Source organism: Centruroides sculpturatus, unplaced genomic scaffold (assembly GCF_000671375.1).
Source record: "Centruroides sculpturatus isolate CEXI.00-Female unplaced genomic scaffold, Cexi_2.0 scaffold51, whole genome shotgun sequence".
Lineage (NCBI taxonomy): Eukaryota > Metazoa > Arthropoda > Arachnida > Scorpiones > Buthidae > Centruroides > Centruroides sculpturatus.
In genome coordinates this window covers 402,641-425,145 of record NW_019384329.1, presented here as the reverse complement: position 1 = coordinate 425,145, position 22,505 = coordinate 402,641, and the positions used below count along the sequence as shown (strand labels likewise).

The 22,505-nt window shown below is 34.9% G+C and overlaps 2 protein-coding genes across 2 annotated transcripts; one reads left to right on the top strand and one right to left on the bottom strand.

Annotated features, from left to right (window-relative positions):
- Positions 1-2,069, bottom strand: LOC111628895 (inactive dipeptidyl peptidase 10-like). The gene is made up of 5 exons (XM_023372756.1): positions 1,899-2,069; positions 1,466-1,566; positions 437-563; positions 163-312; positions 1-84 (listed from the first exon to the last, which is right to left on the bottom strand). The coding sequence occupies exons 1-5, from the start codon at positions 2,067-2,069 to the stop codon at positions 1-3; spliced, it is 633 nt and encodes a 210-aa protein (XP_023228524.1).
- Positions 2,070-2,082: 13 nt separating this feature from the next.
- LOC111628884 (serine/threonine-protein kinase dyf-5-like) lies at positions 2,083-22,300 on the top strand. Its single transcript, XM_023372746.1, has 17 exons — positions 2,083-2,788; positions 4,196-4,250; positions 4,327-4,448; positions 4,529-4,741; positions 4,821-4,992; positions 5,064-5,231; positions 5,296-5,445; positions 5,919-6,031; positions 6,110-6,297; positions 6,639-6,804; positions 19,154-19,336; positions 20,744-20,798; positions 20,875-20,996; positions 21,077-21,289; positions 21,369-21,540; positions 21,612-21,779; positions 21,844-22,300. Exons 1-17 carry the CDS (start codon positions 2,688-2,690, stop codon positions 22,000-22,002), a joined length of 2,520 nt encoding a protein of 839 aa, XP_023228514.1. The 5' UTR covers positions 2,083-2,687; the 3' UTR covers positions 22,003-22,300.
- Positions 22,301-22,505: the final 205 nt, after the last annotated feature.

Here is a 22,505-nt window from a genome sequence, read left to right as displayed (position 1 = left end):
TTACATAGCTTGGTTTGCTTTATAATAAGAAAGAAGTTGCACAACATCATATTTTCCGCTTGTCAAAAATTGCACACTACTGTTCTAGAAGAAAATTTATTTTTATTAAAATTTAATTTTATATTATAATTTGTTTAATGTCACATTCAAATAATAACCAACCTTTACATTAATCATAGCAACATGTCTAAAATTTCCAGAAAACCCTTCTGACTTGGGAAGATAAATGAAATAATTTTGTTTATTTGAAGAAAAAATAAGAGGATTATTCATTTCAACCCAACCATTCTTGTCACTGTTAACTTGATAATTCTGAATGAAATATTATAAATGTGTGATAAAGAATCAAATATAAAATGCACATTCAATTTAATTTAATGAAAAATTTTGTTTTTATTTAATGTTTTATAAATTATAAATTTGAATTATTATATACTTTTTCACATTTCCATCCTTTATCACCATAGCAGATACTAATAATTGATGAATTTTGAAGTCTCTGCAACCAAACAATTGCTAGCTGATTAGAATCAATCCACTGTACTGAAGTTACATAATAATCTCTGCAAAAAATTAAAATAATTGTTTAATTTTTATGATTAAAATTTTGTTAATGTTAGGATGACCAAATGAAAAATTCATTTGTTTGGAGTAAACTTGGTGATGCCTGTGAGATGTTTTGAATGTTATCCTTAAAGTCTATAATAAATAAATGTTCAAGATTGAAATATTTTCTCACTATGAAAAGCAAGGCAGTAACAAGTGTGGCCAGCTCACAGTATTACCAACTCACTCTTTGCAAATAAAGTTTTTGTTTAATCATATGATGTAAAGTTTTGTTTAATCATCCAGTATATAAAATAATTAATTTAATATACTGGATGATTCATAAATAATAAATATTATCATAGTTCATAAATATTATTCTTAAGATCAACAGACTTCACAAATTAAAGAAATCTGGATCTGTCTCTTTGGATCAATTGAAGTAAATCCTGTGAGTTAGATAGATAACTATTGAAATAGTCACGTGTGTTAGGCCATTTTGGAGACACATCTGTATGAAATGTTAGGCAGACATTTCTCAATAATACATATTGACATTTTCAACAAAGTATACATAGATGTATAGAATAGACTGAGAACTAATGATCTGAAAGTTTTTCTCTGAGTTTGTAGAATCTATGGAGACAAAAATAATTTTTATACAAGATTACCCATAAACCATTACTGATTAGACACATTATCCATACATCGTAATTTATAAATAATGAATTACAAACTACAATGTAGGGATCATTATTTACAGATATAAAAATCCTGTATAAGCTATTTAAAAAATTTTAAATTTAAACGTAAAATACTAACTCTAACTATAAATAAATTTTTTATATCAATATAATAAAAGCTATTGTATAATATAATATAAATTATATTTTATTAAATTATTGATGAAGCTATATACTTGTCAGCATATTCTCGTGGTGGATGAATAGTCTGAGGTACAAATTTACCAGGAGTAAGATCAACAACAAGCAATTTGATGGTTGGAATTTTTCGATTTGGCTGAAATGATAAATTATTATTTTTACTATTATTATTGTTTGGCTAAAATTATTTAAAATAATATTTAACTATTTTGCATTTTATTAACTTATTGAGAAAATAATCTTTAATATATAGATATGTATTAATTAGTTCTTTTTATTTAAAAATAAATTTAATACTTTATCTGAAGATAAAACAATCTTTTTTTTTTGCAGTTAAACCTTAGAAAAATTAATGATGAATAAAGACATTCATATATTTTTTCTTTACAATAATCTTAATGAAAAATTTAAAACAACAGTTAATTACAGAATTATTTTTAAAGTACTCAATCTTATGCTTTAAATTACCTTTGGATATCGTATTTGGACAATTTCTGGATATATATTTACATCTTTATGGGAACCATACCATGAATATGATGTAATATCAACTTCTGTGTCATTAAATGTGGCATAACATAATTTTGTACCCTCCANAACCGTTTTGGACTTTTTCCCCACGCGATCGAATGTTTGCATTTAAAAATTTACAAGACGATAATTGAAGATACCTCTCGAGCTATTTAGGTTATGGCTAAAAAAATCCTCGGGCGATTCGTGCCGATTATTCGTTATTGATTAAACGATGAATAATTTTGCATCGGAAAGAATTATCGTGTGACATGTTTAACGAATGCGATCGGTCGACGGAGTGTAATTACTGTTTGTGTTGCCGGTTAAATTACCCTTTATGACTAATGAGCTCGTAAGAATGCAAATTAAAATCAAAAATTCTGCAAAAGTAGAGCAGACATCGACAAAATATCTTCAATTTCGTCTCGTAAAAGCGTTAGTCCAAAAATTTTATATTTTATTGATTGTTTGCAATCTATTAAACAATATTTTTTTGGTAAATTTTGCTTGTTGGGCTCGGATGCGCGGCCAAAAACAGTAGAAAAGCTCGAAGTAGTTTGCTTTTAAAATATTGTTAAGTAGATTGAAAGATTATTATATAGTTAAATTTTTATATAAGCTGTTTCTTTTGCTTGTCTTCCTGCACTTCACCTCAGGTTGTGATTGCACTGTCTTTCCCAATGCACGTCGGCATCCGTTCTATGCACTGCGTGTACGGCACTATCCGACCTGCATGATATCGTCATGAATCATTACAAGTTTCTGCAACAGATAGGTGACGGTACCTACGGTAGCGTCATTCTGGCGCAGTCTCTGACGAATGGAGAGAAGGTTGCCATTAAAAGGTAATGCCAGTTTCGTTTGCACTAGTGTATGTCGCTATTAATTTGCATATAGTTTTTAATATTCTGTGTTTGGGAATAAAATATGCTTTCAATTTCTAATTAGTCCGAACTTGGAATTGTAAATCTGAGTTATAACGGCCGGTTCTCGCTTACGACGGCTGGCGACATTCTCATTAAGGCCGCCACAAACTAGATAATGTCATTGCTTTTGACGAGACATCAGACACAATTTTTATGGTCACATGGCTGTTTTCTTTCAACGATTGGGCAATGTTGCCACTTGTGATATCACTCCTGCATAGTTCTACAAAACCAATGAACATTTTGTCTACTCCTCTATGAACTATTGCTCGTTAGCTTGTTTTATAAAATGGAACGACAGTTTGCTCCTGTTAGCTGTCTGTTTGGCAAAATTTAATAAATTAATGAAAACAAAATGAGGGACCCGATAGATTTATAAATTTCAATGAAATAATTTATATTCTTACATTATAAAAATCTCAAACAGCTTTGTTTCATAATCCTAGCATAATGAAGACATAGTTGAAACATGACAAAGATCACAGCACAAACATATGCCTTCTTTCTGGCCTATGGCGCATGCTCCTTTCTCACAAACTTTCGAATGCACACGAGTGTTAATCATTGTCACCCAAATAATCCAACTTCTTGGATCCGAGAGACATCATAGTATTCTACTTTCTGTCAAAGGGTATGACGTAAAATGGCATTCTGTTGACGATCGAGCAGTTGATGGTCAACTGGGCGACGGATCAAACGAATTTCATTTGACATCACCTTCGACCAGTTTGCTTTAATATTGCCTAGTTTGCAGTGGCTTTTAGATGTGTCGTTCAGTGGTGTGATGTGCCACTGTATGTGGTGCATTCTGGGAGGCCGGATAACTCGATAGAAACGGACACAATGTTGACATAAATGACACTTTTGCATTTGTCGATACTTAATTTTTCCTCTTGTCGTCATGGTAAAAGTCCAGCTCGACTCAACTTGTAAATGCATTCCGCTTCTGCTACAGTTTGATGTATGCAATTGCTATATCATGGCTTTGCCATTCACCATAACAGATTCTGTCATAGCGAGAACCTGTCTTAACAACACGTGTATTGACATTATGCAATTGAAACTCATATGGCAAGACTGCCAAGCAAGTTCGTAAGCAACATCCTTGAATAATTTGGAGATCAAGTGCCCAACAGAACACTTTTAAGGACTACAAACTTAATTTAATCATTATACAACATATAAATTAAAGTCGGCAATGTTTATTGTTTTCTATATTGTCTGTTTTCGTGCATGGCCTCATTACTTTATATGCTAGATAAACAAATGTATCTTAACACAAGTTAAATGATATGGCACCTTACCAATTTTTGTTTCCGTCAACAGAATGAAGAAGAAGTATTATTCATGGGACGAGTGTATGAACTTAAGAGAAGTAAAGGTATTTGTCCACCATTCATTGTTTCACATTAAACAAATTGTCCTTTAAAATTAACAGAGATTTCTTTTATTTTCAGTCATTGCAAAAATTGAGTCATGCGAATCTAGTCAAATTAAAAGAAGTAATTCGTGAAGACAATACTTTATACTTTGTCTTTGAATATTTAAAGGAAAATCTCTATCAGCTTATCAAAGATAGGTAATACACGAAATGCACCCATAACAAAATGTAAAGAGTCTGTTGCAATTGTTTAATCGTATTAATGCTTACATTGACAGGGATAAGCCGTTTGCAGAGCCAGTCATTAGAAATATACTCTATCAGATACTTCAGGGTTTGGCATTTATGCACAAGCATGGTTTCTTCCATCGAGACATCAAACCCGAAAACGTACTCTGCATGGGTCCGGATCTGGTAAAGATCGCAGATTTCGGTCTCGCAAGGGAGATCCGTTCCCGGCCGCCTTATACGGATTACGTATCCACAAGATGGTAAGGGAAAATTTTGTATTTAAAATGTTTTGGCATTAAAAACTTCAGCACGATTGATGAAGAATTGTTAATTCTAAAGGTATCGAGCTCCCGAAGTTTTGTTGAGGTCGACAAATTATAGTTCTCCTATCGATATCTGGGCAGTCGGTTGCATAATGGCAGAACTGTATACGCTACAGCCGCTTTTTCCGGGAAGGAGCGAGATCGATCAAATATTCAGAATATGTTCCGTTCTTGGAACACCAGATAAGGTAGGTGAGATTTTGTTTTATGTTTTTTTTTAAGGATTATTAGTTTTTTAACTCTTCATACTTTTCTTTAGAGAGATTGGCCAGAAGGATATCAGTTGGCCACGGCCATGAATTTCAGATTTCCCCAGTTTTCGGAAATGCCAATGAGTAACATCATACGGAAAATAAGCAAAGAAGGTCTGATACTGTTGAAGGACATGCTGAGATGGAATCCTGCTCAGAGACCAAACACGATTCAGGTATGCAGAAAGTGCAACGGCACGACCGATTAAAAACGATTCCGACGATTTGTTTATCTTGCAGTCGCTCCGTTATCCGTATTTTCAAGTGGGCCAGAAATTGGGCATTCAGGGAACTCACATCATTTCTCAGCAACAAAAGCAATCTTATCACGACAATCAGCCGAGGCCTCTGGTCGAAAAGGAAAGCAATTTGCAAAACTTTATTACTAAGGTAAGTTAATTTGTAATTTTTGGATCATTTAAGGCCAGTTTATAGCCCGATGACAGTGCTGTTTTGAAGACACTATCCATTGCTGGAATCAACAAGAACGTTGACCGGTTTATAATTGGTGGTTAACGTGAAACATCTGACAAGTGTGTATCTCTAGGTTGATGTTTAGTGGAATGGAAGACAGCAAACATAATAGAACTCTGCTGTTGTAGCACTACACTGTGAACTGATTCTTACAGAATCAGGCTTAGTCTACAGGCTAAAGCAGGAAGGTTAAAGAGCCTTTTTCGTGTCCGCTATGGATTTGTCCTAAACCACAGTTAATGAGGGTTAGACCCATTTGCATGTGATGTGGCAATAACTGACAATGGATATTGCCAATATCCTAGCATCACGCGTAAATTTAAACACCACTCCATGACCGATCCCGCCTCTAAGTGTTATATATATATATGAATATCTGTCCATTTCAGGAAGATAAGCAACCTCTACGAAAACGATGGGGACAACAAGCCTCCATAGAAGACTTTTCCGAAATGGGAAATAAGAACATATTATTAAAGCAAAGTAAACAGACCGAAGACAGGTAATGCATGTATAGTATATGTATGTATGAAGGAAACATTCGTCGTATTAAAATTAAAAATCAAATTTTCAACTGCAGGATTTCCGAAAATCACTATGCAAATAGGGTAGATGGCATACAAGTGGAAATGCCGATGACGAGATCGAGAATGTCTGCCAAACAACATTATTTAACGAAAGCTCGTTACATAGCCGGTCAGAATACGCGTAACGTCAATTATCAGGATACGAAGAAGGAAGATTTCAGTCTCGTTGGTAAAAGTATAGGTTAGTTTACTTTTGAGTTAAGAAAAAAAGAAATTATCCTTTGGTATATTATCGGAAATAATAGCAAACAAATACTTAGCAAAGTATTGCAGATAAAATATGCTGTTTGTAGTGTATTATGGGTATTATTACACATTCCTTTGTGACTTATTTTCTAATTTGCATAAGTTGCGTGCTCACTTAATAGTAAAAAACATTGCCAGTCTGCCACTTTGGATAGTTTCGGAAGCACCGTATACAATGTGATTGCGTATAAATGCTGTTGCATTCGACACTTTGATAATACGCCAAAGGATAATTGAAATAACACTGTTATGTCATAATCCATTTATACTTTAAAGGAAATTATGGCGGTTACATTCCGTCAATGTACGACAAACACAACCAGAGAAACCAGAATGCAGGAAACTTCGAAGGAGGACTGAATCAGAGACTTTCGGCCAGTCTACAGGGACGTGGTGGAAATCCCGGTTTCACTTTCCCTGGGAAAACTGACTGGGCTGCCAAGTGCGTATTCTAAACTCTTTTTATACATTTGGAAAAGTTTCAGAGAAAACTGAACCAAATTTTTATTTTAGGTACCTGAAATAATCCAAAATATCTTCGGGAATTTTAAAAAAGAAAGAAAGAAAACAAAACTCAAATTTTTAGATTTATAAAAACAACACTGAAAGGAAAGTTATTTTAACAAGAAACAAAGAAAAAAAATATAAAAAATTTTCATTCTGTCCATTGATTAAAAAAATACTCGTGCAACAATTTCAAAATCCATTCGAGAAAGCAAAGAAAAAAAAAAGACATTTTGTATTGAGACAGATATTTTCTAATTGGAAAGGTGCTAAAATAAATACCCGTGCCGTCCCTTTAAAAGGACTCACCCAAACGAACTAAAGGATGTGGATTTGTACACTGTGAGAAGTACATTTTGGACACTTGCAACATGACGACTGCAGTGCCTTATCACTTTACGTAGGACATAGTATTTATTTTTTGCAAGAGCCAGGACGGAAGACTGGAAGAGAGTTCGCACGCTTGTCGTATTTATGATATTTTTCCGCACCCGTCCATTTTTATTTACCGTCTAGGGTCATGCACAATTTTGTTTTACAGTTTATTTTAAATGTTTCTTTTTTTCCAGATCTGTTTAAAGTTATTGTTTACTGTGTTATATATATACACCATTTAATAATATAGAAGTTTATCGAATTGGAATTTAATATTCTGTTAAGGAAGATCTGATTTGTTTTATGACAAGGAATGAATTATTAAATATGTATTTTGAATGTTTTCATATAAATAAAACATGTAAATATTTAATGACTTCTATGTGGGTTATCTTTTAATTGGAGTTAAATATGTAATTTACACTTAGAACGTGACGATCTACTGTGACCGATTGTCGTAGATTGTCGATCAAATTCCTTGCATTTATAATTACAAATACTTTTGCTTAACGCTTTGCAGCTTGTTTAAATAAATGCTGTGTTTGTACACTGCAGCTAACAGGCCATTTTCGTTTCTGACATTGTCCTGGGCTCCGTACTGGAGTTCCTCGCCTCCCAACGTCGTCATTCTTCCGCCAATTGCATTCAGAAGGGCATTTCCGGCACACACGTCCCACTTCTTGATCAAGGTAATATGAATGTAAGCAGTTGCATTGCCTTGTATTACTTGTAGGGTTTTATAACCTGCAAATTCCATTTTTGAATACTAATTATAATAATTAGTCTCATAAAACGTACGTATTACCTGCTCCTCCGGCGGAAATTACTTCAGTTCCTTCGCCAAATGCCTGAACAGCCACATCCTTTACTTTCCCGGCATGTGACTGGGACACTATTATGACTGGTTTGTCCCTTTCTTGTTTTGATGCCACATACAAATTAGGGGAGATGCTGTGTCCTACCCAAGCCCAAACTGTAATTAAAAAGATAAGTTTTTAAAATATACAGTTGGGTATAAAAATTTAAATGATTTATGCAAATTTCTATACATTTAAACTTGCTAAGGGTCTGCTTGGAAATGCTTACCAGTTTGACTGCCAAGACAGAGTGTAGTTCAAAAACATTACCCGTAAAGATTCCAATAATTTACTGATCACTAAAAGACTCTCCGATCTTCGAGGATGATTAGTGAGTGACCAACATCGTCTGCTGCCACCAACCAATCAGTGAGCATTTCCAAACAGACCATAAGAAGATACCTGGACTTAAAAAAATAAGAGCAGAAATGAAGAATACAAATAAAACTTTGTCATAAATTAAGATCAGAAATCAAATTTTCTGGTCATCCCCTCCAACAAAACTCGCAGGTACAGAAACACAGAGACATTGCAAAAGAACAGATTAACTTCGCTCACTCGAGATTTGTCTGAATATTGTGGCACATAGTAGTAGTCAACTTTCTGTACAGGTACGCACTAAATTTTAAAGCTAAAAACAATGGCTTCTTTTACAAAGACAGCTATGAGAATTTTTGCTTTACTCTAATGTATATCAGGTTGTACAATCCATGCAATTATTATGGAGTGAGACAAACAGAAAACTGTCCAAATGCCACGGACTAAAATATTGAATATCACTATGAATTGAAGATTCTCAAACTTTGATCATTACAAGAAACAAAAATTAAAAATGATCTCAATAGGCAATTCATTCAAGTGGGAGCTGGCATATGACCAAATCACTATAACAAAACTGTATAGTGTATTGCTGATTGCACAGGAAGAGGCAAGATTCTAAAGCACCTTGACCTAAATGATCCATTGTTCAGTGCACGAAAGATTCTTTAAAACAGATCAAACTTTTATATAACAATAACAAAGGATACACTACTCACAAACCTTTTAAACTGCAGCCAAATTTATTATCAATTTATAACAATAACAAAGATGTCGCCTATCAGTAAAAGAAACTATTTGTTTTAGTTATGATATTAAACTTAGGAAGCCTCTTTGTGTCCATAGCCCACACAAATATCCTCGTTAGCACTCCATTCATTCATATTTATAATTTTATATAATATTGTTTACAAAAATGTAACTTAAAATTTTTCCTATTTCAATTTATAAAAGTAAATTATATAAAAGTCAGAATTAAAATTTGCTATTTATACATTAAATTAACTTAATTTACCCTTTCTATAAAAAGACGGATTTAGATGAACGAGTTTGCTGGTACGGTCGAGTTGTTAATGAGATATTTCAAAGTCGTCTAAATTAAATATTGATAAGGAGAGAGATAATTCGGTATTTCCTAAATTGGATTTATATGAGCACTGAGCACCGTCGACTGAAATTTTATATAAATTAAACAATGTACTTATATTAATTGGTAGCTATGTTACAGAATATAGATTATATAGACTTTGGACATCAAATATGAAATTTTAGATTATATATCAGCTTTAATAATGAATGTTTCTTCAAGCTGGCACAATCAAACTTATAAAACTTATTATATACCTTAAATTAATAATTGAGTAAATAAATTTTCAATTATATGATGTATTTTATACAGTTTTAATAAAATTAGATTGATATTGCGAACAGTATTGGTGCAGACTGATCTTAAAGCATTGATAGTATGTGTTAACTGAGAATAAAATTTTTATTATGAACTATAATGGCATAAATTATGCAACCAAATGGGCTCATTGTCTAATAATGCAGCTTTAACACAGCTGATAAGATTAGTCTTTAGGGGTTGTTTATATGTATCACACTAAGGATAGAGGCAGGTATGAGAACTGTTTTGAGGAGGAGACATTCCAATTTATGTTTGCAGTGGACAAACATTTTCACTCCTTTTTCAACTAAAGTATTTAATCTAATATTTTGTTAACTCATATTTGTTGTAATAGGAAACACAACATAAGCTTCACTTGTAACCAATATACAAGACCTCGAATGGAACTGCAGTACCCGACAAATGCAAATACACACCATTGTTTTTGTGAGAGTTTGTTACTGTGTTGAACAGCTAGTTTTAATATTGTGCCATACAAAACCTTTTCACTATGTAAAGACTCTTTTGAACAACCAAAAATGTCGATGGAATACGATAATACGCAACCAAGGAAGTGCAACGGTGTTCAAACAGGTGCATTAGACAAAGAACTCGATATTCTGATTAAGAATTTAGTAGCCAAATAGTTAAATGCATGCTGACATCTTCACACAACTCTTAACTAATGTCATAGTTCTTATAACCATATACAATACATATAGAGTGATGAGCAATTTATATGTAAATTAATTGGTCTGGAAGTGAAGATCAGACAGAGGTTTGGGTAGTGCAATTGGCAATCCATCTCCATGGTAAGTGGGAGTTGTGGTTTGGGTCCTGTTACAAGTCAATCTTTACTTCCAGAATAATCTACTTAATCTGTCTACCTCAAGCCAAATTACTCTGTAATGAGCAATTATTTATTACGATGCAGGGATGCAATTTTTTAGATCTCAATGCACAATGCTATTGTTTATAGTAGTGTCTACCCCTGTACATCATGCTTTTCCTATTAACAAGACTGTCATGCTAATCATCTAACTGACTGTTCTGAAGAATTTTTAAACTACATTTGTAACACATTAGCATGCTATAGAACGCTGACCTTAGGCATATGCAATATTGTTTTAAAATGTTAAAATGTTACTGTAAATAAATCAGCCTAGAGAAATTATCTCTATGCTTTATTTTCCAACACTAAGCTGTCTTTTGTTTGGTGGTTTGAAAATAATCATACAAACTAGTTATAAATACTGTACTCATTTGTATTTATACACATTCATTATTATTATTAAAAATGAGTCATTTTTATTTTTAAACAAGACAATTGAAATATTGTCATTGTCTATTTGTATTGAGTTATAGTTTAAGCTAATATTTCTTTGTCGGTTTCCAGTTACTGTACTTCGATTTCAAAATGTATTGACAATGTAGAAGTAAAAGGAAACATAATAATAAAAGATTTGTTTAAAAACTGTAAAATATTAATTAAAAATAGATAGAATGGCACAAGTAATTATGTAAATTTATTGTTATTTTTATTCATTTATATGTTAAGTAATTATATATATTTTTTGGTCTCTTTCTGTTCTATGGGCACTAAGAAGTCCTTTTAAATCATCCCATCATGGTTCAACCAAGCCCATGAGTGAGGAGAGGGCCTAAATTATCTGGGGCAGACCACCTGTGAGAACATTCCTAGAGTTTTAAGACTGACTATCAGACTATCATCACTAAACTATCAGATGACGATAATTTTTACTTTTCAGTGTAGGGCCTAAAGTCACTTGGAGCAAGATCCAGCAAGTAGAGTGGTTGAGCAACGACAAGAAGTGTTTAAATGGCAACAAATTGCTGCATGATAAGCTATGAGTGACTAGGTACATTATTATGATGCAGAAACTGCCCTCCTGCCACATCTTTTCTCCAAACTGCATCTCACGACCTATGCAAAACTTTCATCTAGAAATGACCAGTACCCTGTCCATCATGGAAAACATCAAACCAGAAGTAATGATCAAACAATTGAATATTCCAAAATAAACCTTCCAATTCTGCTCCCAACGATGGCAGGATTGATGGAGTTACTGTAGTGTATTTCAATACCCATGTAAAAATTGTCCGCAGTTTTGTCTTCAAAAGCTTCATAAACAGTCTCTTGCAACTCTTAATCACCTTATCAAAGATTTTTCTTTTACGTTTTGGAAACAGATAATAATCACTAGGAGCCAGGTCCAAGCTGTAGGGTGAATGATCAAGCTCCTCCAACCCACACTCCTTTACAGCAGCCGTATGCATCAGTGCATTGTCCTACAAGAGGTGAACATGATGCAAATTAATGCAACAACTCTAACTGAAATGAATGTTTCCAAGTGACTATTGCAAATCAGCAGGAAAAGCTGTTTTATTAGTCCATATACCGATGGCGCCATCTGATATTATCGTTTACTTTATTCCTATCATGTCTAAAATATAGTCAGTCCGGAAACTTTTGGCATCTACCTTGTACACCATTACATTAATAAATATATAAACAAAGTCCTGAAAAAATAGTTAAAGTAAACACTTTCTTAACACTTATACAATGATATTTATATTCTCTAATCAACAATACATTAGTTTTTTGGTTTCAAATATCATATTATTTGAATCATTACCACTCAATCATGTATTCAGTAGTAGATGATAATAGAAACGGCATTAAAGTATGTTGTTATATAAAAATATCCTCCTCTAAAATTTTTCTACTGTAAAGAATCACTTAGAAATGAGAAGACAATGTTTTTCAGTACTAATGAAGTAAAGCATTTGCAGGATTACATATTAGAATAAAATTGAACTGGATAATTCAATAAAAGTACTTTCATTAAATTTTATTATGTATCATCATAAACATACTCATTGTTAAATAACTTACACCAAGAAGAGGCATTGAAATTGAATAAAATTATTCATTTGATCATACTAATTGGTAATTACAGTATTGTAGCAAAGGAACAACTTTCTGTGAAACAACAGTACAATTTAAAGCAACCTTTAGTATGTTGTCCTCCTCTTGCCTGGATGTGAGGTGATATGGTTGCGTATGGAGCAAACAAGCACTGTGTGCAATCCTATGATGGGGCTGCTGAAAGATGTGGTTTCAGATTCTTCATGCTCATAAATTGGCCAAAGCTGGCATCCTACTTCAGCGGTAACATATCTGGATACTGTGCAGATGAAGGCAGTGTGGCAATGTAACAGCTACATTCTATGGAAACCATTGATATGTGCAACTAAGCATTATCTTGCTGGAAAAGGCAACACAAGGGATTTCCTGAACATATCACTGTGTCATCAATGTCTCCCACAGTACTATGGGAACAGTACTGTGGGAGACTCTTAACAGTAAAGGTGGAACTGAAGAACTCATAGTGGTCCACTATAATCTAACATAGTGATTTATTACTAAAGACAAAACATTGCCAGTCCATAGCAATCTATGTTTGTCATGGCATGACTATAAATGAAGCCAAAGATGTTGAGGCATTATTGAAAGGATGCACAATAGCCACCATGTATGCAACTTTGCTTCTGTTAGTTGCTGCCAATGGTACAGAGACAGACAGGATTTTGTAGTTAGGCTTCTCCTGTCTCTGAATTGTGGACAAACACACCATTGCAGCTGTTTGTGTTATTCTCGTATTCAGTTGATCATTTCTTCTGATGGTCTGTTGGGAGCATCCAGAGCCAGCCCATATATCTACTATCCCAACAAACATTTGCTCACAGTCAGGTCAGAATAACACTGATGGCAGGCAATTCAGGAAATTGCCACTGTGTTTCTCTCAGCCTGATGATGTGGCCTTTGTCAAATTTCATCATTTGTGTGTAATGCCTTTGTCTGCATTGTACAGGCATGCTTGGCATTTGAATACCTTCAAATACACTGAAAATTCTGAATGTAGTGAATCCTATCAGCCTGTACACAGGAAATTGGAGTAGCAATTTTAAGATACTCTGGTCACATTATCTAGCAAAAAATTGGATCACTACTTTAAGCATAAACATCTAAAATCCTATAGTTATATATTAAAGTCAAACAATTGCTGGATTTTATTTGAAATTATTCGGCTATATTACTACTATTACTAATAATTAAATGCTAAGTAATTTGTTACTAGAGATAGGCATTAGTTCCCACCTATTGCTAAATGTAATACAGTAATTACAATTAAATAAATACAGTGGAACCCCGGTTAACGAACTTAATCCGTTCCGCGACTCCGTTCGTTAACCGAAGCAATTTTTCCCATAGAAATTAATGCAAATGCAATTAATCCGTTCTAGTCTCCGAAATTTTTGTGATTTTATTTGTAATATACAGTAATTTTCTTTGATGAAAATGTAAGAAAACGCAGTATCTATCGTTACAGCAACAAACATGTAAACTTTGTTTAATAAAATAGCACTGTACTTACCTTTGTTTGTTGTAGTTGGTGGCAGAAAAGTGGAGATGTAGAACCTTAATGCTTAGAAGGGGAATCCCTTCCAAAAAATAACGGGTAGCACTTCATTGGAAGATTCTTCCAGTCGAAGTCTCTTTCGGTAAAAAAAAAAACCCCACCAGTGGCTAATTGGTCTTCGTACCTTGAACACGGGGGAGTTCGTTCGTGGGTTCGCAACTCGTTCAAATGAGCTGGCCACATGGAGTTTTCCAGGTTTTCTCCACGTCTGTAACGCCTAAATAGGGGCCAGTTTCCCTTAAAAACACCTCCCAGAAGGCATTCCCCTAGGCAGATCGCTTAAGTGTTGCGTTGCCATAACTTAACAAACAAACAAACTCTTTCCGTAAGGAACAAGAAATTGATCTAAAGTTGATTGTCTTACTCTTTTAAGCAAAATCGTTCTCAATGTGATAGCGCGTTGTCGTTTTCTATTGCCACTATGACTTTTTTCTTTCTTTGATGCCATATTGATTAAATATATAAATCACAAAACTGAAAAAAGAATTATAGCACAAACACTTGGAAAAGCAATGCTTAACTCGCGCATGCCTAACACCAACTAAAATTTGACACAAAATACCGTTCGTTATCCGAGACAAAATTTTTGCAAAATAAAAGTTCGTTAACCGATTTGGTCGTTAACCAGGACGTTCGTTAACCGGGGTTCTACTGTATTTTAATAATTAATTTAGAAGGTTCTGAAAGTGAGGATCAAACAAAGGTCTGGGTAGTGTAACTGGCAACATGAGCACAGGGTAAGTGGGAGTTGTGGGCTTGAGTCCTGCTTCAGGCTGATTCTTTACTTCCACAATCTTCTAAATTACTAAAATATTAATTTAAGTATAATTCATGCAACAATTTAGACAACTAAATCATTACAATAGCAGACTTTTGCATTAAAAGTATGCAGAAATTCTCCAAAGAATAATCCCCACTGAGACTAATATCGATTCAGTAAGAAGTGAACAACAAAGAATAAGGATCAGTGCCAGAATTAGCTGATATCACGCTGGCAGAACATCAAACTAGTAATCGGCATTTGCTCTGATCAGTTCTCTTTACTTCATTCTCTCATTTATAACTCCCATCTCAAATATTATTCACTAGTTTTTATGACTCAACTACTCTTTATTAAAGTATCCATATTAAAACAATGTATCTAATAAGGAGACTAAAATTGCGCCCTGATTAAAACAGATTACATAAGACAAAACTAAGATTATTAGTCTTAGAAAGGTTATTCAAACAATCGAAATGTCCACTATTCGCAGCTGGCACAAATATTCACATTCATATGCGACTGATTGTCGAATAAACACGTACAGTACATCGATGATAGTTTGACACTCAAGCAGTGTTCTGCTCCCCCACACCCCCACTCGACTACTAGTGACGCATCAATGTAGCAGCCAATGCATATAGCCACAGATGCTGCAGGCTTGTTCAGTCAATTCAGAATGCTTTATTTTTTATTTTTATTATTTTCATCATTTTGATGNTTTGCGACACAATTTACTACCCGAATTTAATTATTAAGATAAAAAAAATGTTTAAAATATACATCATAGCCGTTAAGAAAATTATATTTAAAAAAAAAAGAATTCGATGACGTCACACTTTCACCGAACGCCAAAAAATCGAGAGGGCGCTAAGTGCGTGGTGACGTCAGGTTGCTGGGATAAACAAACGTAGACAAAATGGTAACCAAGGAGTATTTTTATGCATGGTAAAACAATTTTCCTTTATATTCCGGATAGCCGCAATCGCAGGAATTCAGAAAAAGAGGTAAGCAATACTTCGACCCAATCGAATTTCCAATTAAATAATAAGCGGAATACTGGAAAAAAATTTAAAAAAATGGGGAGAACGATCGGAAGTGGCCGGTGCAGAAATTCGGTTAGTGGAAGAACGATCGATGGAATTTAGCATTTTTGAAAAACTGGAATATTTGACGTAGCAACAGGTATGCAAATTTAATGCCCGGGAGGGGAGGCCACTGATTAAATATCAATCACCGGGCATAACACGCAAACCTAAATATAAAAGTATATTGTTACCACCACGATTTAAATCGCCCGTCTTCACGTTCGAATGCGTGTCACGTGTCGAAATTAATCGCTTTCTTGCAAAAAAATTTTGCTGGTGTGACGTAAAATCTGCCTGTATTTGTTAAGTTTTGGTATTGTTTTTGTCTATTTTTTTTTATCTCTGCCCTGCCGCGTCCGATTACGTTTCCTGGTTGCGGGTTTGGATCGTAAGTGGGTCTTCGTTGCCTGGTTGGCGGGGCCTCTTTTCCCGTCTCGCGGTAAGGCCTCTCTTCCGGCCTTAATATAGATTAAATTCGTTAAGATGGCTCCTTTCCCTGCTTTGTTATAGGTTTTAGGTTTATTCTTTGGGAAGGCCCTTTTTTCTTGCCTCAATATGGACTTAACAGGGTCTCATCACAGGTTTTGCTCATTAAGAAGGTATCTTTCTCTATGTAGACAGCAGTTAGCTTGTTGAGATGGCTTTACTTGCTTAAGGACTCTTTCCCCGTCCTCGACAGATTGGCTCTTAAAGCGGGCCTCTTCCTTCCCGGAAGTGGATTCGGTCGATTAGGGGGCCCCTTCCTTTCTTACCAAAGATTTGTCTAAGTCCACGGTAGGCGAGTCGCCGACGAGGATAGGACTCTCGGAACGGTCCGGGTCGACGACTGCCGCTCTGTGGGGCATCGGTTTAACGTCGTTAAAATGTAAATGATGTTTGTCTATTTCGTTTATTGTAATTAAATAATTTGGCTCCGATAAATGTGACGGATAAATTATTTGAAGTATAAAACAGAATTGCTAGTGTCAATGAATCAATAATATTAAGATTAGTATAATTATGATCCGTTTTCGGAGCATTTAATTGCAATCTAGTGTTTGATGTTTGCAATTATTCTTTGTGTCGCCACAAAGATGACGAGAGAGTAAAATTTTGTTGTTAAATGATAGAAATTACTAATTGTTAGAACTTAACGAAGTACAGTTTGCTTATAAAAATGCACAGAAATGTTCGGTGCATAGTTACGTGATGATTAATATCTAATTTCTATGACGATATGCAAATCCGTCTCAAAAATAATACGAAGTAATTTAAATTGTTGCATATCTTGTGATCTTGCAGCACGGATCATTTCTTAACTTAAATTGCAATTAAATGCACATTCTTAACGTGGCGTTCCCTGCCCTGTGGGAATTGAGACGGCCTTTTTTCACATTAGGGTGGAAAGGAGTGGGCCCAATATCTCTAGAATGGGTTTTCCGAAAAAATCTAGGTTCTCTCGGATTAAATTCTGTGCCCTGAGTGGTAAGCCAAGGCCTTTACTGCCTCATTCGGTTGTTGTTTTGTTTACTGTTCCTATCTAAATACTTTTAAATGTTTAATAGTGTTCATCGTTTCGAATTTGGAACAAAGCTCCACTTTTTGTCCCACGCAAGAATTACCATACATAAAATACAAAGATCTAAAAAGTATATTTCCGCTTGGTAAGAAAATACAAAGGTTTGAGTGTTAAAATACAAAATACTCTGTTGTTATCGATACTATCGATTCTACTGTCGACCTTTTGTAATTACTTCTTATCGCTCTGCCGTTATCTAATTTATCGTTAAAGGACGATAAGGCATGGAAATGTAATTAGATACGAGTTAAGTGAAGCATTGCGCAACTAAGCTTTATTATTATTTATGAAAAATATTATATTAATTTTGGTTGTGCAAAAACGAATATTTAAAATGTCGATAAGTGAAATGAAATTATGAATCGAGCGCAAGGAACTCAAGCGTCATTAATGACCCTTTGTATAAATATGTATAAAGGTAATGAGTGACGAGTTGTTACGTCTATTGTTACTTTATGAAAATTTTATCCCGATAATGCTATATTTAGCATTGAATTCTGTCACAATTAGAAATAAAAAAAGAAGGTGCGTTGCTATTTTGTTAAAGTTCCAATTGAACAACATCCAACTTTGTGCTTTATGATGACGAACGACTCTTTCTAATGGGTCAGACGATTCTTGCGCTTAAACTATTTAATCGTCCCTCCTGTTCATTTTTTTTTTTTTGTTTAGAGAATTATGTTTTGCCGTTATAAATAACTTCAATGGTGGAAACGGACACTCTTGATTACGCTGGCGAGACTGCGGCTGGTATGAATCGTTATGTGACACTGAGTCAATTGGGCGATGGAACCTACGGAAGTGTCGTGTTGGGTCAGCGACTGGACACCGGAGAGAAGGTGGCCATCAAAAGGTGAGGCAAACGTTTTTGGACTTTTTCCCCACGCGATCGAATGTTTGCATTTAAAAATTTACAAGACGATAATTGAAGATACCTCTCGAGCTATTTAGGTTATGGCTAAAAAAATCCTCGGGCGATTCGTGCCGATTATTCGTTATTGATTAAACGATGAATAATTTTGCATCGGAAAGAATTATCGTGTGACATGTTTAACGAATGCGATCGGTCGACGGAGTGTAATTACTGTTTGTGTTGCCGGTTAAATTACCCTTTATGACTAATGAGCTCGTAAGAATGCAAATTAAAATCAAAAATTCTGCAAAAGTAGAGCAGACATCGACAAAATATCTTCAATTTCGTCTCGTAAAAGCGTTAGTCCAAAAATTTTATATTTTATTGATTGTTTGCAATCTATTAAACAATATTTTTTTGGTAAATTTTGCTTGTTGGGCTCGGATGCGCGGCCAAAAACAGTAGAAAAGCTCGAAGTAGTTTGCTTTTAAAATATTGTTAAGTAGATTGAAAGATTATTATATAGTTAAATTTTTATATAAGCTGTTTCTTTTGCTTGTCTTCCTGCACTTCACCTCAGGTTGTGATTGCACTGTCTTTCCCAATGCACGTCGGCATCCGTTCTATGCACTGCGTGTACGGCACTATCCGACCTGCATGATATCGTCATGAATCATTACAAGTTTCTGCAACAGATAGGTGACGGTACCTACGGTAGCGTCATTCTGGCGCAGTCTCTGACGAATGGAGAGAAGGTTGCCATTAAAAGGTAATGCCAGTTTCGTTTGCACTAGTGTATGTCGCTATTAATTTGCATATAGTTTTTAATATTCTGTGTTTGGGAATAAAATATGCTTTCAATTTCTAATTAGTCCGAACTTGGAATTGTAAATCTGAGTTATAACGGCCGGTTCTCGCTTACGACGGCTGGCGACATTCTCATTAAGGCCGCCACAAACTAGATAATGTCATTGCTTTTGACGAGACATCAGACACAATTTTTATGGTCACATGGCTGTTTTCTTTCAACGATTGGGCAATGTTGCCACTTGTGATATCACTCCTGCATAGTTCTACAAAACCAATGAACATTTTGTCTACTCCTCTATGAACTATTGCTCGTTAGCTTGTTTTATAAAATGGAACGACAGTTTGCTCCTGTTAGCTGTCTGTTTGGCAAAATTTAATAAATTAATGAAAACAAAATGAGGGACCCGATAGATTTATAAATTTCAATGAAATAATTTATATTCTTACATTATAAAAATCTCAAACAGCTTTGTTTCATAATCCTAGCATAATGAAGACATAGTTGAAACATGACAAAGATCACAGCACAAACATATGCCTTCTTTCTGGCCTATGGCGCATGCTCCTTTCTCACAAACTTTCGAATGCACACGAGTGTTAATCATTGTCACCCAAATAATCCAACTTCTTGGATCCGAGAGACATCATAGTATTCTACTTTCTGTCAAAGGGTATGACGTAAAATGGCATTCTGTTGACGATCGAGCAGTTGATGGTCAACTGGGCGACGGATCAAACGAATTTCATTTGACATCACCTTCGACCAGTTTGCTTTAATATTGCCTAGTTTGCAGTGGCTTTTAGATGTGTCGTTCAGTGGTGTGATGTGCCACTGTATGTGGTGCATTCTGGGAGGCCGGATAACTCGATAGAAACGGACACAATGTTGACATAAATGACACTTTTGCATTTGTCGATACTTAATTTTTCCTCTTGTCGTCATGGTAAAAGTCCAGCTCGACTCAACTTGTAAATGCATTCCGCTTCTGCTACAGTTTGATGTATGCAATTGCTATATCATGGCTTTGCCATTCACCATAACAGATTCTGTCATAGCGAGAACCTGTCTTAACAACACGTGTATTGACATTATGCAATTGAAACTCATATGGCAAGACTGCCAAGCAAGTTCGTAAGCAACATCCTTGAATAATTTGGAGATCAAGTGCCCAACAGAACACTTTTAAGGACTACAAACTTAATTTAATCATTATACAACATATAAATTAAAGTCGGCAATGTTTATTGTTTTCTATATTGTCTGTTTTCGTGCATGGCCTCATTACTTTATATGCTAGATAAACAAATGTATCTTAACACAAGTTAAATGATATGGCACCTTACCAATTTTTGTTTCCGTCAACAGAATGAAGAAGAAGTATTATTCATGGGACGAGTGTATGAACTTAAGAGAAGTAAAGGTATTTGTCCACCATTCATTGTTTCACATTAAACAAATTGTCCTTTAAAATTAACAGAGATTTCTTTTATTTTCAGTCATTGCAAAAATTGAGTCATGCGAATCTAGTCAAATTAAAAGAAGTAATTCGTGAAGACAATACTTTATACTTTGTCTTTGAATATTTAAAGGAAAATCTCTATCAGCTTATCAAAGATAGGTAATACACGAAATGCACCCATAACAAAATGTAAAGAGTCTGTTGCAATTGTTTAATCGTATTAATGCTTACATTGACAGGGATAAGCCGTTTGCAGAGCCAGTCATTAGAAATATACTCTATCAGATACTTCAGGGTTTGGCATTTATGCACAAGCATGGTTTCTTCCATCGAGACATCAAACCCGAAAACGTACTCTGCATGGGTCCGGATCTGGTAAAGATCGCAGATTTCGGTCTCGCAAGGGAGATCCGTTCCCGGCCGCCTTATACGGATTACGTATCCACAAGATGGTAAGGGAAAATTTTGTATTTAAAATGTTTTGGCATTAAAAACTTCAGCACGATTGATGAAGAATTGTTAATTCTAAAGGTATCGAGCTCCCGAAGTTTTGTTGAGGTCAACAAATTATAGTTCTCCTATCGATATCTGGGCAGTCGGTTGCATAATGGCAGAACTGTATACGCTACAGCCGCTTTTTCCGGGAAGGAGCGAGATCGATCAAATATTCAGAATATGTTCCGTTCTTGGAACACCAGATAAGGTAGGTGAGATTTTGTTTTATGTTTTTTTTTAAGGATTATTAGTTTTTTAACTCTTCATACTTTTCTTTAGAGAGATTGGCCAGAAGGATATCAGTTGGCCACGGCCATGAATTTCAGATTTCCCCAGTTTTCGGAAATGCCAATGAGTAACATCATACGGAAAATAAGCAAAGAAGGTCTGATACTGTTGAAGGACATGCTGAGATGGAATCCTGCTCAGAGACCAAACACGATTCAGGTATGCAGAAAGTGCAACGGCACGACCGATTAAAAACGATTCCGACGATTTGTTTATCTTGCAGTCGCTCCGTTATCCGTATTTTCAAGTGGGCCAGAAATTGGGCATTCAGGGAACTCACATCATTTCTCAGCAACAAAAGCAATCTTATCACGACAATCAGCCGAGGCCTCTGGTCGAAAAGGAAAGCAATTTGCAAAACTTTATTACTAAGGTAAGTTAATTTGTAATTTTTGGATCATTTAAGGCCAGTTTATAGCCCGATGACAGTGCTGTTTTGAAGACACTATCCATTGCTGGAATCGACAAGAACGTTGACCGGTTTATAATTGGTGGTTAACGTGAAACATCTGACAAGTGTGTATCTCTAGGTTGATGTTTAGTGGAATGGAAGACAGCAAACATAATAGAACTCTGCTGTTGTAGCACTACACTGTGAACTGATTCTTACAGAATCAGGCTTAGTCTACAGGCTAAAGCAGGAAGGTTAAAGAGCCTTTTTCGTGTCCGCTATGGATTTGTCCTAAACCACAGTTAATGAGGGTTAGACCCATTTGCGTGTGATGTGGCAATAACTGACAATGGATATTGCCAATATCCTAGCATCACGCGTAAATTTAAACACCACTCCATGACCGATCCCGCCTCTAAGTGTTATATATATATATGAANGTTCGTTAACCGAAGCAATTTTTCCCATAGAAATTAATGCAAATGCAATTAATC

Bases quoted from the DNA above. Each gene is read 5' to 3' on its own strand.
- LOC111628884 (XM_023372746.1), top strand. From the start codon at position 2,688: ATGAATCATTACAAGTTTCTGCAACAGATAGGTGACGGTACCTACGGT. The intron at 4,742-4,820 runs GTAAGGGAAAAT...TTAATTCTAAAG, and splicing joins GATTACGTATCCACAAGATG to GTATCGAGCTCCCGAAGTTT. The intron at 5,232-5,295 runs GTATGCAGAAAG...TTTATCTTGCAG, and splicing joins AGAGACCAAACACGATTCAG to TCGCTCCGTTATCCGTATTT.